This window comes from Falco biarmicus, chromosome 8, assembly GCF_023638135.1.
Source record: "Falco biarmicus isolate bFalBia1 chromosome 8, bFalBia1.pri, whole genome shotgun sequence".
NCBI lineage: Eukaryota > Metazoa > Chordata > Aves > Falconiformes > Falconidae > Falco > Falco biarmicus.
The window spans coordinates 2,612,077-2,627,576 of NC_079295.1; the positions used below are offsets into that span (position 1 = coordinate 2,612,077).

At 41.7% G+C, this 15,500-nt stretch overlaps 1 protein-coding gene across 6 annotated transcripts in view; it reads left to right on the top strand.

Annotated features, from left to right (window-relative positions):
• ANKRD44 (ankyrin repeat domain 44) overlaps positions 1-15,500 on the top strand; it is a 143,412-nt gene that overhangs the window by 81,169 nt on the left and 46,743 nt on the right. For all 6 annotated transcript variants that reach the window (XR_008823432.1, XM_056348474.1, XM_056348477.1 and 3 more), the window contains exons 5-10: positions 3,171-3,371; positions 4,908-4,995; positions 7,294-7,436; positions 8,826-9,038; positions 10,524-10,602; positions 13,773-13,887. Coding sequence is in view for 5 of the 6 variants with exons in the window: in XM_056348474.1 (XP_056204449.1) it covers positions 3,171-3,371; positions 4,908-4,995; positions 7,294-7,436; positions 8,826-9,038; positions 10,524-10,602; positions 13,773-13,887 (839 nt within the window). In the remaining variant the exon portion in view is untranslated. The remainder of the gene's footprint in view (positions 1-3,170; positions 3,372-4,907; positions 4,996-7,293; positions 7,437-8,825; positions 9,039-10,523; positions 10,603-13,772; positions 13,888-15,500) is intronic.

Consider the following 15,500-nt stretch of genomic DNA (forward strand, 5'->3'; position numbering starts at 1 on the left):
GGAGTGGATATATGTATGTGATCCAGCATGTATTACCACATAGTTTGTTTTGGTTAATTGCATTTCAAGGCAGCCATTAGGTTTTTTGTTAATGCATTTGATTCATGCATAAAGGAGGGTTAGCCCGTATTTCTTCTTCTTGACAAGTAGAAATCTTCTGGCATCGTGTTGTACTTCTTCCGTTGCTATCTCAAAAAGGAGCAGCAGTAACTGTCAGGAATGCAGCTCAGGCATGACTGTTTTCAACTGCACCATCATTTTTGGCTTTCCATTTTGGACCTCCCTGCATACTTTTATCCTCCTAATACTTAGTTAACAGTGAGCCCAACTGCAGACCAAATTGGCTGCTGGGGATGAGGGGAGGGGTTGTAAAAGAGACAGAGGGTGGCTGTCTTCCAGAGATTGATGGACTTGAATCACCTCCGTCAAAGTCCAAGTGCTTGCCAAGCCTGGAGGCAGGAATCCTGGGCTCGCTTCTGAACTCGGGCATTGTTTGGCTGCTGGCTGAGCTTCCCAGCTGCTGGCATCCGCTGAAACCCTCTGAAAGGAATATCTGATAGAGTATGAATGCTGTAATGAGGCAAAATACAAAAAGCCATGCTGGAAAACAAAGGTCAGGCTTAAACCTTAAAAAACAGCCACAATCTTTCCGATGCAGGAATTGCAGTGTGCTTGGTTTCTTTTTCTGGATGTGCCAGAGTACATGATTTTTATTGTCAGTGACAATCCTAACAGAAAATGTGTCTTTCTGCGTCTCATCTTTAACTCTTTGTCAGCCGAAGGCCAATTGCACAATGAGAAACTGTTTTCCCTTGTGCAGCAGTTGTGGTACCGCGGGGCAAGCGAGCCCCCAGTACGGTGGTGAGGCAGCAGGGGAAGGCGCCAGCCTTTGGTGCCTTTTCATGGGCTGCTGTAGGTTTTATGAACACACATCTCTCTCTTCTCCCGGTATTTTTCTTTGTTATTTATGTGATAATTGCTACTTCTGGTAATATTTTTGGAACAAGATTCAGCGTTCTGAGGCTCTTTCAGTGCTGCTTTTATTACACAAGCTAACAAGTGTGCAGCTTCAGTGTAATAGGACAAAACTGATAATGGTAGAAGCGGATAGCAGTAGGGGAGTTCCTAGTTCCCATTGACGGTAAGAAGAATTTATGGTCCAGAAGCTGACCAGTAGGACTCGGAGTGGTTTTTGAAGTTCCTGTGAGCACAGTTGCTTTTAGAATGACCACCTACAAGTTTTAAGTTTTATTATCAATCTTTTGCTATGAAGCTTTCACAGGATTCAGAAGCTGTCTCCTTACACCCTTTTATAGATTGATTAAAAGCATGAACAAGTTTTTACTTAAGTCTTAATGCTTTTCAAGTGAGCTTTAAGGCTTTAAATGTTTGTTTACAAATCAACAACCCTTAGGTGTGTCTGTGCAGGATTGTTAGGGGATGCATCAGCTTTCAGCTGTAGCCAGTTTGAAAAAGTAAAGAGATTTCACTGTGCTGACTTGGGATAACTAGAGACACTGAAGGCAGAGGCTTACACCACAGCTGCTGACTGCATGCACATGTAGAAATTACGTTAATAAAAAAGGGATAGCTCATGCTCTCAAAGGGAATAAAATTAAAACTTCCCCATAAGGACTCTAACATTTTGATCCCAAATCTGATAGAGCAGCAGATTTGGAGATGTAAACAAAAATGTGTAAGTGTTTTTTTAAAAAGTAAATATTTTTAGCTTTCTCTTTTCAGTCCTCAGTATTTACTTCTGAAAATTCTTCTGTAGCTTTTTCTTTCTTTCATTAAGAGTCGGTTCCTGCTGACTTTATGTCCCAGCTGGATAGGTCTCTAGTGAATTACATTTAAATGACTTCTAAAATAGTAGCCCTTTCATTGAAAATCAAAATCCTGTTGAGACATCAATAGTGAGATATCATTGTTGGTGCTGTACAAGATGCGGTGTCACTAAGGACAAATCTGTTAGAGGATACGTTGTGAGATGGCTGTAGAAAATGAAACGGCCGGGATCGGTTGAGGGCAGAGAACTAAAATCTTAGTAATGGGTGTAGCGTTGCTGCGGGCACCCTCCTGGGCCATTCTAGGTACAGCAGTGCTATTTAAACACACGGTATGTGTTTCTTATTCACTAATAAAATTTTGGCTGAGCTTGCCAGAAAACTTTCCAGTTTATGGAAAAATAATAAGGTACTATGTAGGACTAGGGCTCTCCCAATTACCAGCTGTGAGTTGTAATTAGCAGACAAGGCTGCTTGAATGCTACTGTGTCCCAGTGGTTCCTTTGTGTTTTGTTTGTTTGTGGGGAAAAAAAAGAAGAAGAAACAAACCGTAATTTTGAGAGTGACTTGTTTTTTCATCTGACTCATTTAATGGCAGATGCATGAGTAGAAGCAGAAAAGAACAGATCGTGAATTCTCCAGTAAGGCAGTCTCTCAAGACAGAAAAGTACATTTTCTCACTGGGAAATATGCACTTGTAACCAACAAATTTAACCTTAAAAGATGTTGTTTGGTCTCAGGCTGACAGAATGGATGTTGCAGTGAAGACCCTTGGCCTGTGCTTAGCCCTTGGGGAGGGAAGGAATGCTACTGCTAACTTAGGGACGCCAGCATCAGCCCTTGCCTGTGATTCTCATCTTTTTGTGAAGCTAAAATTTTGTTTGCACATACTCTGTTTTATTTTCTTCTTTTTCTTGTTTATAAATAAAACTTACAGCAATTTTCTGTGATTTTACTCTCCATAATGATGTACTTTTTGTTTTGTAAATACTTTCTGTAACACTGAGCTCAAATAAGTACATTAGTTTCTTCACTGAGAGCACAGTTATGATGACCGAGGTACTGAAGGTTAATCAACCAAACAGGTTGGTCTGTCTGCATAGGCAGCTTCGTGCATCCTAAAATCAAGTTGGGAATTTTTGATCGTGAGGACACTGCTCTAAATGACAGCAGAGGCGGTGTGTACTCTGGCATTTGAATCAGCAGTACCATTTCACTAGCCTGGGAGGTTGTTTTGGTAAATGTTGTTCTCTTTCCCTCCTCCCGGCCATGTCTGATATCCATAAGTAATATGCATAGGTAATTTGATCAAGCTGCCAAGCAGGTGGGCCAGGTACGTATTCAAACTGCTTGGCTGTGGATGTCACTGTGTTGCCATTGCAGGAAGCAGTGCAAGTGTTGATTAAGCACTCAGCTGATGTCAATGCTCGGGACAAGAACTGGCAGACACCATTGCACGTGGCGGCTGCAAACAAGGCAGTGAAGTGTGCGGAGGTCATCATCCCCATGCTGAGCAGCGTCAACGTCTCTGACCGGGGAGGGCGGACAGCATTGCACCATGCAGCTCTCAATGGCCACATCGAGGTCAGTTGTTTAAGAGTGTAATTGATCACTGGTTGATTTATTTATTTTCCCAGTTCAAACAGTGACCTGCTGTGGCTGGGTCTAGACTGAGCCCCGTATCCCTGACCCCCACTGAATGATTCCTGTCGTTCAGCTGCTTTCCAGACTCTGCAAAAGGTTTCCTACCTGCAGGAACAAGACAGTGGCTGGGAAGTACCTGTGCGGAGCCAGCCCGCAGGTGGGGTGTGCACACCGACTGGGAGAGCTGGCTGTGCCACCAGCTCTGGCCACCCAGGTGTGTCCATGGCGCTTTTGGGCCTGCCTGCCTGCAAAAATGAGAGTGGCCAAATGGAAAGAAGGGACAACTGGTGGATTCATTTTGTGCTGAAGAAATGATCAGCTGTGTGAGATCCAGTCGGTCTGCTTTTCTAATTAGTGTTCTAGAAAATGCAGTTCTGTTTTTTCTGCTTACATAAGCAAACGCTTCTAGTCTAATTACTGTTTTTATATGAACAAAGCATACTCTTGTAAATAAAGCCCCCATGTAAAGGGTTTTGCTGACGTCTTTAGATCCCAGTGCGAGGATCCTCATTTGCCCGTTCCACACCTGAAGACCTAGAGATGGAATAAAAACTCTTAGACTGGAACAGTAGGCATCTGTCAACAGAAACTACTCAGTTCTACTGTAATTAAAAGAAGGAAGAGGAATGGTAGTTCCTGTAAAACGATGATGCTGTTTGGCTGCACTGTAGGAAAGAGATAGTAATGCTTGAGTCTAACCATCATCGTCTAAAGTTCCTGATCTTTTGGGTAGAGTATATCAGAAATGTTAATGGAATATATACCGTTACTAGCTGATCTCTGGGGCAAAGCAGTGTACAAGAGGAAGGCAATCATCCAGCTCTGTGATTTACGATTGTAGGATGTTTTGCTGAGAAAGTTGTTGAATGAGTTTTCAGTTCTCTTTCTTTTTTTCCCTGATTTTTCTGATGTTTAATGTTGGATGCTTGGCAATGGGGAAGGCAGCTTTTCACCTCTCAGCCATGCTGTCTAAAAGGCCAGCGTCGTGTGCGAAGCAGCCTGGTGCCATGGGCACACACAACTTAATAGAAGTCACCGTGGTGTTGCAAGAAATAGACACTCCTTGTTGTGAGATCAAGCAGATTTTAGGGTTTGTTACCTCACAGTCTGAAGAAATCTCGTCCCAATCCACAAGAAAACTCCTTAGATTGGTCTTAACAGCAAAAACTAAGAGCAGTTAACGTTTCTCTTCCAGGCCTGTTTCTCTTCCAGGTTGTTTGCCAAGCTGAATTTGAAGCACATTGGAGTAGCAGTGCGCTCCATACCCTCAGCCCCCTCTGTGGACACAGAATTTGTCCTGGTTACTTGTGGCTGTCACCGGTCCATATCATTAATGCACACAGCTTTGAACAGTATTTGTGTAATTCACAAATTTATTATTCAAAAGTAGGATTTTGTGATCGCAACTGTATTGCTGGAATGAACTGTTGAGTGTGTGATCTACAGGGTTGGTTTACTTGCTGTTGTTACTTCTAGATGGTGAACCTGCTCTTAGCCAAGGGGGCAAACATTAATGCTTTTGACAAGAAGGACAGAAGAGCTCTTCACTGGGCAGCGTACATGGGTAAGGCTTGGGCGGCTGCTCCTTCTTTTTAATTTCCTATTCACAGACCAACAGCATGTTTTAAGATACGGACAAGAGCAGACCTGGCCGTGGCAAGTGATCATTGTATTTGCCCTGAAGAGGGAAGGGTTCAGCTGATCTAGACACACACTGCCCATTTATGGTTTTGCAGCTGGTGAGAACTTGGCTGTGATTTCCTTTTTAAGACAGTTGGTTGTGGCTTTCTGTGTTGGTTTTTTCATTTTGGTCTTTTTATTCTGACTCTTAACTCCAGCCTGAAGTGTATTTGGGCTTGAAAAACTGCAGGTTATGTTTGTGTCAGTTTTTGCTAAGAACTACTTTATATAAAATGCAGGCAATTAATATCATAAATTCTGCTGATTATGTGTGTTTATTAGCTGAGATATTGTTAGGAAGTGCTCCATAGGCTTTCTTCCTGTTAGGAGCAAATTGTCATCTTTTATTCCAGAGTGGACAAGAGCAACTGATTTGTCCATTCAGAACGTCAGTGGTGTTAGCAAATACTGCTTAATTAGATCAATTGATATTAACATTCCTTTCAAGTTAAAGGAAAATTTCTTACAGTGGGGCATTGCAATTTAAAAATACTAGAACAAGATTGCCTGTGATAGTGGTCATGCTTGTTCAAGAGTGTTTGTGGGCCAAGCAGTATATTCCAGATCGTAATTTGTGAGGTGTTGTGTGGCCTCAGCCAGGAACCCTTTCATCTGACCTGTCAAAATCTTGATTTTAGTCCTGGCACTTTTGGAAATGAGATAATAGGAGATTTCAAACTGTGAGAAAAGCATATTGTGTGGTTTTTTAATATACACAGACAGATGGAAAGACTCTTGGCAACAGCTGTGATTTGGCTTTTGAGCTAGCGAGCTTTGAACTCCACTCTTTAGAGGTGAAAGGCTTTTACATGTGCTGTGCCATTCCGCATCTCTTTTGCTCTTAATTCTTTTTAGAAATTAATGATGTACTTCTCTGAATATTTAGGTAACGTTTAAGGCCTAAGTTAGCAATGGGTTTTAGGAGGCTGTAGCATAATTTGGACAGAATTTAGATAATGAGACCTGAGCATCTTACCCTGTAAACCCTCGCATAGCTTTATGAATGCTTTAAATATCTTTGGGCACTTTGGACTTTGTCTATAAAGTTTCCTAGGTCCTGCACATGACTGGAGCTGCCTCTGTCATGAAGTGCTGTACAAATCATAAAGGACAGATGTCCGTATATGTCCATATAAAGGACAAATTTATATGGTGGTTGACATACGGTATTTTTAATTCTATTAAAGACAGCTCTGCTTCAACATGAAGCAACAAAGACTACTTCCTCAGTTAGCCTTGGTTTAATTTTGGTGGTGGGGCACTATCTGGGAAGGCGGGCCAGGTGGTTTGACACCTTCAGGGAGAGGAGGAAAAAGAAGATACAGGTGGGTTATAAACTGCATTTTGAGATGTTCAGCTCTTTCCTTATATTCTGTAGGATCTGATTCAGGGCTAAGCATTTAACTCCTGAAGACAGATGTTCCATCAACCTGGCAGACAGCTCTCGATCTGTGTGGCTGTTATTGCAATTATTTTAGTTTGCAGGCTGAGTATACGTGTATGGATTATAAGTTCAGATTCAAACATTTGTAAATCTATATTCAGTATTTTTTTCGCACAGTTTTGAGTTAATGAGACAATTTTGCAGAGTCAAAAACATTATCCAGAGGTCAGTGGATTCAGTAGAAAATCTTGTGTTTATATTGGTAGACTTTGGATCAGATTCTGCACTCACTTGAAATTTAGTTTTCTGTTTGTCCTCAGTGGTGCTAGAAAAGAGCATTCATTTATTAAAGTTATTTTGTATTGCTAACAAAAAACAAGTGTTAGCCAGTTGTGTTTGCAGGTGATGTCACCAGGATGCTGTTTTGGGAGACTTGTATCGTCACGCTCCTGTGTGCTCACTGTTTTTTCTGTAACAGGGAGAACAAAGCACAAACTGTTATTTTTGGAGAAATAAGTGGAAAAGAGGTGTGGTTTTGTTTTTTTAATGACTGGAAAACTAATCCAGTAAAGAAATATTTGACACATCTGGTGAGGGTGAATGCATGGTTTTCTTGACAAGGCCTGGAGCTAGGATTAAGAACATTGACGAAAATGGGGCTTTTTTCCCTTATAAAACTGTGGGAGCATTGTGAAACAGCACCAAAAAGGGCAGTGCATTAGCAAGAAAGCTGTAATCTGGGAGAAGTGATGCTGTAGGATGGTATACTCATTGTTTACTATCTTTCATCTTTTTAAGGTCACCTGGAAGTTGTTGCCTTGCTGATTAATCATGGTGCAGAAGTGACTTGTAAAGACAAGAAGGGTTACACCCCACTTCATGCAGCTGCATCCAATGGGCAGATTAACATTGTGAAACACCTTCTTAACCTGGGGGTAGAGGTATGTGGTAACCTGTTCTTCGTGGCTTCCATGTTTCTCCGTATTTGGACATATTATTTTCTTCTTTCTTATGGATGCTGCTACAGATACTGGCAGAGATTCTAAAGAAAACCTGTTTTCAGGACCACCTTGTGCTTCATGTGGTCGGTTAGTTCAAGAGCCAGCAAATGTTTTGGAATAAAGAATGCCTGATACGGACAGTAAATTCCAGGCTGCCTTGCTAAAGAAATCAGGAAATATGTGCTATTCCTGCAGAGGAAGATGGAATAGTGAAATTTCCCTTGGCTCAAGATTCCCTTTGATATGATGAGCCGTTGTTCTCAGCATATACGCTGTATACTTTAATAAACAGCAGTTCAGGCTGATTTAGTTTAGGGACCTGTATTTCCTCAGTAGCTGATGGAGGGATTATTTTCACTCTGGAAAAGAAATTTTTTTTTCAGGGCACAGATTTCTCTTAGTGTAATACTGTCAACTCAGTGGTTCAAAGCAGCAGTGAGATGACCAGAAGAGCCTGCACTGGTTAATCAGTGATGTCAAATAAAGCCATTGCATTTGCCATTGCATTTTCAGCTGACTTGACCTGCCAAAAAAATGTCAGAAGTCTGTGTTCACAGGCTGTTGACTGTGAAGTTGAAGGGCAATAGGTGTTTCCTGTTATTAGCAGTACTGTGCTAATAACTACCTTGAACTTCCACGTTCTCCACCACTGGGGAGATGATCTTTGAGACGTCTGTATTTCATGGAAGGGTATTCATGTCATCCCCGAGTCTTTTGTACAGTCTGTCTTGCCCTATTTTACAGAACGGCAGTTGAATACCAAGTTGGTCATCAAGTAATATAATCTTAATTACATCTTTATAATACTGAGCTAATGGAAGCGGTTTCTTATTGAAGTGAAAATGGCTGTACATTTTCACCTTCCCTTTACTCGGATGCCTTCACTCCCTTCCCAAAAGAAATCTGTGGAAAGAACTCTTAAGCCTAATTCTGTTAACAAAAATACAGTAGTCACTGGTTTAATTTTTTTTTTTTTTTAATAAAGATTGTGAGCTTTTGTTTATTCTGCTTTCCCCGCTTATATGTAAAAGCTTTCCAGCTTGTTAGAACTTTTGTCATCATCATCATTACATAGTCCTGCTGTCAGCTTTAGGCTTCATACTGGCTTTTAGAAATCACCAGTAGGATAAAAAGTTAATAATAGTAAAGGTAAAGCATGCCAAATTAAGCTCTCTGCGAGTATATTTTTGTCAATGAAATTTGCTGGTGAGAAATACGCCCTATGACAGTTCAAGCCTCCAGCTATTTCCATTTGCAGTATGTGATGCATTATGTAAAATGGTAAGCTGATGTCTGTAATTTTAACTGTGTCTCCTTGTCTCATTTTAGATTGATGAAATGAACATCTACGGAAATACTGCACTTCACATTGCCTGTTACAATGGTCAGGATTCTGTTGTTAATGAGCTGATTGACTATGGTGCTAATGTAAATCAGCCTAATAATAGTGGATTCACTCCCTTGCATTTTGCTGCTGCCTCCACTCACGGAGCACTGTGTCTTGAACTACTAGTGAATAATGGGGCAGATGTTAACATTCAGGTAAAACTTGCGTTGTAGCTCTTCAGTGTTACTTTACCCTGTTTGCATACCTCAGGAGACTGGAAACTATAAGAATTAGAGCATGGTTTTAAATCCTTGATGGAGCTAGAGTGATGCCAAGAATGTTGATCATTGAACTTTTTGGATGAGATTACTCCCTGGCAGAGGAGCTCTCAGTGCCTTGATAAATATGAGGGCAGCTTTAAACTCTAGGCCAGCCACTCTCCTGAAGGCTTGAACCACTACTAAAATATAGTCCTGGGAGCTCTGTCAAAATGTTATCTCAGGGAGTGGTGGTAAGTCAAGGAACTGCTCCTTTCTGGTGTCTTCCTTGCCCCTACAGTACAGATTTAATTACATCTGATTCGAAAAAGCTCCTTTTGACTTTCCCAGCGAAGTAGGACCTGGAAGTTGCTTGTTTACCTATTTTAGAGCCTGAGTTTAAAAGGTCTGATTCTTTTTAGGGTATCTGAATGCTTTTGAATACAATCAATACATGTCGATGAAGCTGAAAGGGACTTGCTGTAATCCAGCAGAGGGTACTGGTATAATTACCAGAAGACTTGAGATCTCTGAGTTCATATAAGATCTCAACTGCTTTAAACTTCGTTTCTGTTTTCCATCTGTAAAACTGGTCTCCTAGCATTTAACACCTCTGGCGAGTCCCTTGGGATCAGTGAATAGTCAGTGCACTATTTAAACTCAGAATTATTAAAATGAAATTAGGGATTGTGCTTGCCAATGAATGTAAAACCCCCTGCTGGTAAACAAGATGTGATGTGAGTAGTGGGACTGGGACCACCTTCCCTCGCTATTACCTCAGCTCCTCGGTTTCCCCAGTCTCAGTTTCTTTTTCTAGAACCCAAAATGTTGATCTCTACTCATTGTACCTTCCCTTTCACAAAGCTTCCCTGTTTTCTGATTGTCTTTTGTAGACATCCTGGTTTTGATTGCATGGAAATTTAGGAATAAAAGCTTTTTAATGCAGTGGCTTTTATTCTGGGATGTATCTGTAAAATGCAGATTGATAAACAGGATTTGGTTTTTGAATCTCGGAGACTGCTTCTGCTTAGGTTTATGGTTCCTTTGCTTTTCTTTATTCCCCTCTTTGCAGGGATTAGGGAAAATAATGACTGAATGGGAAACATTATTTAAAAATAATATTCAAGAATAATACATCGTATATCTGTAAGTTTCAAATAATAATTAATATTTAATAATATTTAAATACTTTAATAATAATAATAATAATTAATACCTGTGTCCAGCCAGGCTGTAAGGTCCTGTGTCCAGCCCATTTCCTACTCATCGCTGAGGAACTGTTTTACTTGCATGCACTTACTGTCACATACAGATTCGGTCCTACAGACTTTGGAGGCCAGTGAGGTTTTGTCTGAAGAGTAGCTATAAGGTGTTGAGCTGAGAGACTTCAAATTTTTACCACCGCTTTACATGCTAAATGGCTTTATGTTTTGTTTCTGTTAGAGTAAGGATGGGAAGAGCCCGCTGCACATGACAGCTGTCCATGGGAGGTTCACGCGCTCGCAGACCCTCATTCAGAACGGTGAGTTTCTGCGCCTGTTTAACAGCTCTCCAAGAGAAAAGGCATTTCCAAGGTTGCAGTTTGTAGTTGTTCTGACCCAGAGTGCCAGTGGGCTGTCCTGAGAGCTGCTCAGCTCTCTGTCAGCGTCTGGCTTTGAGTTGCACTGACAGCTCTCATTCCTGCGTGTCATCGCAAGTTGAGATTTTGCTGGTTAACAGAACCCCACATTTGTCCAGCTGACATGGCCCAGCTGAGCTGTTGTGATTCTCAACCTGAAAACAAGTATTCAGAGCTGTATTTAGGTCTTTTATTCTGCTGAGAAGCAGGCACGACTTTCTTTCTCAAATGATTTAAAAACTGAAAAAAAGAAAAATTTTCTAGTTGTCCTCCCTTGGGAACGATGGTGTTCTTAGAGCTCAGAGCGTTTTCTCTACTGTCCACTCAGCAGCTGTCCTGTCACCTCCCTTAGCCCTGCTCCTCGCCCTGTCTTCATTAAGTGTTGAATAAATACTCAGGAGGGTGGACCAGCACCACCTTGTTTGTTCTGGTACAGCCAGGATTCCTGATTATCAGTCATTTATCAGGTATCTCTTTTGCCCAAGAATACTAGAGTGTAACTAATATTATTGTTGGAGATCTGGCAGAGGTCTGTTTCCAGCTGACAGAGGTTGCTCTTACTGGTTCTTTGCTTACACTTCAGATAGTGGCCTGGGGTGGCTGGGTTGGGTGGTTGGGTTTTTTTGGTTGTTTTCCAAAATCCAGATGTGGAACTTAAGTGTGAGGTGTTGAAGAGGGCTGAACAGTTACACTGGAAATGTAACAGCACGTTTACACAAGACTGTGTTTTAAAATGGAGGTCTTCAGTACACCATGCTTCTTTCAGGTTGTCATGCAAATTGTTGTCGTATCTCTCCTTGGATAAATAAAATAGACATAATAAAAGGAGTTTGGGCAAACTGGAAGAGACCGTGCTTTAATGCAATTTTTAGTTGTTTAGTCCGATACGCTGTCTGACTTACAGCTGTTGTTTGCTGTCGGTTGGATTTGTGGGTGAAAGGACTGGCAGTTCTTCATCCATCCTTCACGCCTCTCTGCTCTTCAAGTTACTTGGGTTTCGCTTCTTTCTTCGTTTGCTGCCCCTCTAATTTTAGTCTTGTACTCAGATCTGATTGCAAGTGACTTTATGCCTCATTGCCATGGGATATTATGGAAGAAAGAAATAGCAAGGATAGAAAGAAATGGAGTTTCATTCTGCGGTATTTAATGAGTTGACTAAAGAGGTCTGAATTTCTGGCTGCTGTCTGTAGTAACTTGTAGAGGAAGAATGGATTACCTTAAGATTGGGAAATTGCAAGTGAGATACCTATCTTTAAAAATGGTGAAAAAGAAAATCTGGCTGATTTTACATAGATCAGCCAAAAATTCTGAAATGAGCAAATGAACAAACTGTTTTTAAACACTTAGGGAGGATCTGGGCAATATCTGGCATAGATTTCTCAAGAGTAAAATACGCCAAAACATCGTAATTCTCTTCTACAGCAGGGTAACAGGCTCTGTGAACGCAGGACAGTCCTCTGACTTTTGTGTGGGCAGGTGGTGTTCATGGAAACCTCCGCTGGGGGAGGCTCCACCCCAGGGAACCTCTTCCAGCATCTCACTGACCTTTATTTCTGTTCAAAATTGCTGTGTAGTGCTTTACTAGAACTTACTGCCGTTATGGCCTGCTATCTCCTGTGAATAGTGGACATGCAGTAAATATTACTGTATCCTGATGTTAGCAAGACTTTTTACAAGCTTTCATAAAGTATTCTCACAGCAAACTAGTGGGCTATTAAAATATTACAGTGTTGATGCATAACTAGTTGAAAAACTACTCTTTGGACATTATTAATACAGGGGTTGTTGCTGAAATGGAAGGTGCAGTGAGGGGTTTTTCCGTTTCCCTCCTGGGTCTGGAACTATCCAGTATTTTCATTAACAGCTTTGATAGTGGAATAGAAAATGTGCTTTTAACATTTGGAGAAAACACGCAGTTGGGAGAGACTGTTAGTTTGGCAGAAGGCGGAGTCAGAATGGAAAATGTTCCTGTCAGGTTGGCGACAGAAGCTGTAGCAGAGGTGAAGCAAAGGAGGCATGCCCCACGAGGAGGGGCGGCTGCAGCGGTGCCCAACGGCAGCAGCTGGCTGGGGGGCGGCTTCCCGGGAAAGGAGCTGGGGCTTGTAGAGCATCAGAAGCTTGTTGACCACAAGTCCACAGTGGCGTGGTGCTTAAAAGGAATGGTCAGCCGTGTGCGTGGTGCTGTGCGACGTACAGGAGTGTATAGATAGGGCTGTAGCCAGCGGCCATGAGGTAATCCTTTTGCTCAGCTCGGAGCTGGGAGACGTCAGCTGTAGTACTGTTTCTGGCTTTTGACATTTTGCTTGCAGAAGTATGTGAGCCAGCTGGAGAGGACTGGGGGAAGGACAGGAAAAGTTGGAGTACAAACCTGGCTTACAAGGGGAGACTGAAAAAATTACAGTTCCTTGGTCCAAAAAGAAAACAAGGACTTGATAGCAATCTTTGCATGGGTCAAAAGCCGCAGCGGAGAAGAACGGAATAATGTATTTTTCCTGCTTGTGAGGATAGAACATGAGACAACAGGCTTAAATAGCAACAGGGAAAGTTCTACTCAGGCACTGTTTGGTTGTTCTTTGGTGAGATGCCGAGAAGGCACATAGCACACTTGTTTGCAGCGTGTTCCTGATGGCCTCTTGAACGAATTTATTTCTATTTAACATTGTTGTCTTAAAGGTAAGGTTGAGTGTCAACACCTTTAGGAATGAGGACGTCGTTTCAGCATTTTATTGTTAGTTTAATTCAAGGCATCTACTTATACCTTTGGATGAGCAGCAAGTCTGAAACGTGTACTTGATCACTGTGTGCCATCCTGCTCACCTGTCTCCCACCATTCCCCCCCACCCCCCCGCCAACAGTGCAGTGGGAAAGGGAGGTGAAAATGCTGCTGCCAGACCACGTGTGGTACCAGGGGCTGACAGCGGACAGCTTGCTGTGGGCTGGCTCTTGGTCTGTGAAATTTAGAGTCTCTGTGGCTGGACTGGTTATGCTGCATTCTCTAGAGAGAAATAACGGTTGTGGTCACCGGTTCATGCTTAATCTTCCAGTGTTAAACTGTATGAAAATGTCTTTTGCAGGAGGGGAAATTGACTGTGTTGATAAGGATGGTAACACCCCTCTGCATGTGGCTGCAAGATACGGACATGAGCTTTTGATTAACACTCTCATAACCAGCGGAGCTGATACTGCCAAGTAGGTGGCTGAAGTGGAGCTGTTTGTAATGATCAAGTGTTCTGTCTGACGCCTGGAAACGGTTACTCCTCACGTTCTGAAGTGTGAAGGTTAAAATGGATAAGCATAATTGTACTGTCCTTCACTGGGTGACACGAGGCTAAAATCTGGACACTTGGGAAGTGTGGAGAGGAAGAAGCCCTGCTAAATTGCTCTTGTGCCCAGTTACACACTGTAGTATGTAGTACTAGTACTGCTAGTAGTACAAGTACTGCTTCTTTTTCCTAAAGCATTGCTATGACACAGTGGTATATAATGTACCTGAAGTACATAGGCATATAAAGTGCATCTTGATCCCAGTTATTCCAGAAAGTCTGTAGCGATGAGTTTGTAAAGGAAATGTAATTAAAAAAAAATCAGGTGCCTTCCAAAGGAATTGTATGCCTGTTCCGCAGTATCTAAAATAACCTAATGTTTAGTGGCCTGTTACACGTGGTGGTTATCTTTTTGTCTTATATCTTTTGGAATGACATAGGATAATCCATAGCAATGCAGTATTGCAAAGCAGATGATACCAAGTATTTCTGATCTCGGTATAATTACAGCCTGTCTTGATATTACATGGTTCTGATATTAGGTGGCTGAAACAATAGAACTGCTTTTATCACTTGTGATTGGGAGTCTTTTTTGACTAGAAGGACAAGGACTTGAAATTAGACAGATTTATAAACACTGATAGTGCTTTCTGCTTTAATATTTTGTTTGGGTTTTTTTTTTTCTCTTGCACATGTGTCAAGACTGCACCCACAATGTGATGTGTTGTCATCTCGAACATTGGCAGGTGCTTGACTTTTAAGAGTACTTGAGTATTGGTTACTTATGGCCTGTCAAAAGAAAGTAGCAAACCTGAAGGTGGACAAAGCGGGCTGTAAGACCAGAATAATGCAATGCCATGAGGGATATCTGTGCCAGGTGTTAAAGGGACCATAGGATTTCACGAATGTAAGTTTTTGGCAATTACCTGCACATACCTCCAAAATGTAATTTAAGAGTCTTCTACCTAGAACCTACCATAGAATTCAGTGACTTCTCTTGACTTACCTAGTTAGGAAAACCTGCTTTCAGATGCAAATTAGCTGGTTTTAATTTTGAAGATACTTGCAGCTCTCTGTATTTTGTTTGTTTGCTTGATAATATTTGAGAAAGTGGCACATTTGCCCATATTCCTTTATCAGGTATGACTGTCACCATGCAAACTCGGAAGATGGAACAGATCCTCAGTTGGCATGGATAATGAAATTCCACGTCGCTCGCTTTTATCACTATAGCCAGCATGAGGATCTTGGTGTCTAAATAGCTGTGTATTTTTCCTAGCCCTTTCTCCATACAGTTCATCAGTCTGTCTCTTATCTTAAGGTTTAAAGGAAAAATGACGTGCAGCGGGATAGCCCACTCTTGGAATCAGGGTGATCTAGTCAGAAATTTCTATTTCACACTTGGGTGACTGGAACATTGATAGAATAAAATCCTTTTTCCAGCAGCAGAAATAAGTGAAATAAGAAGTTGGCTCAGAGATACCAGGCAGATGCTACTGTCTGTGCTAAACAAGGATCGCTGAAATGCTGGGGAAGGGC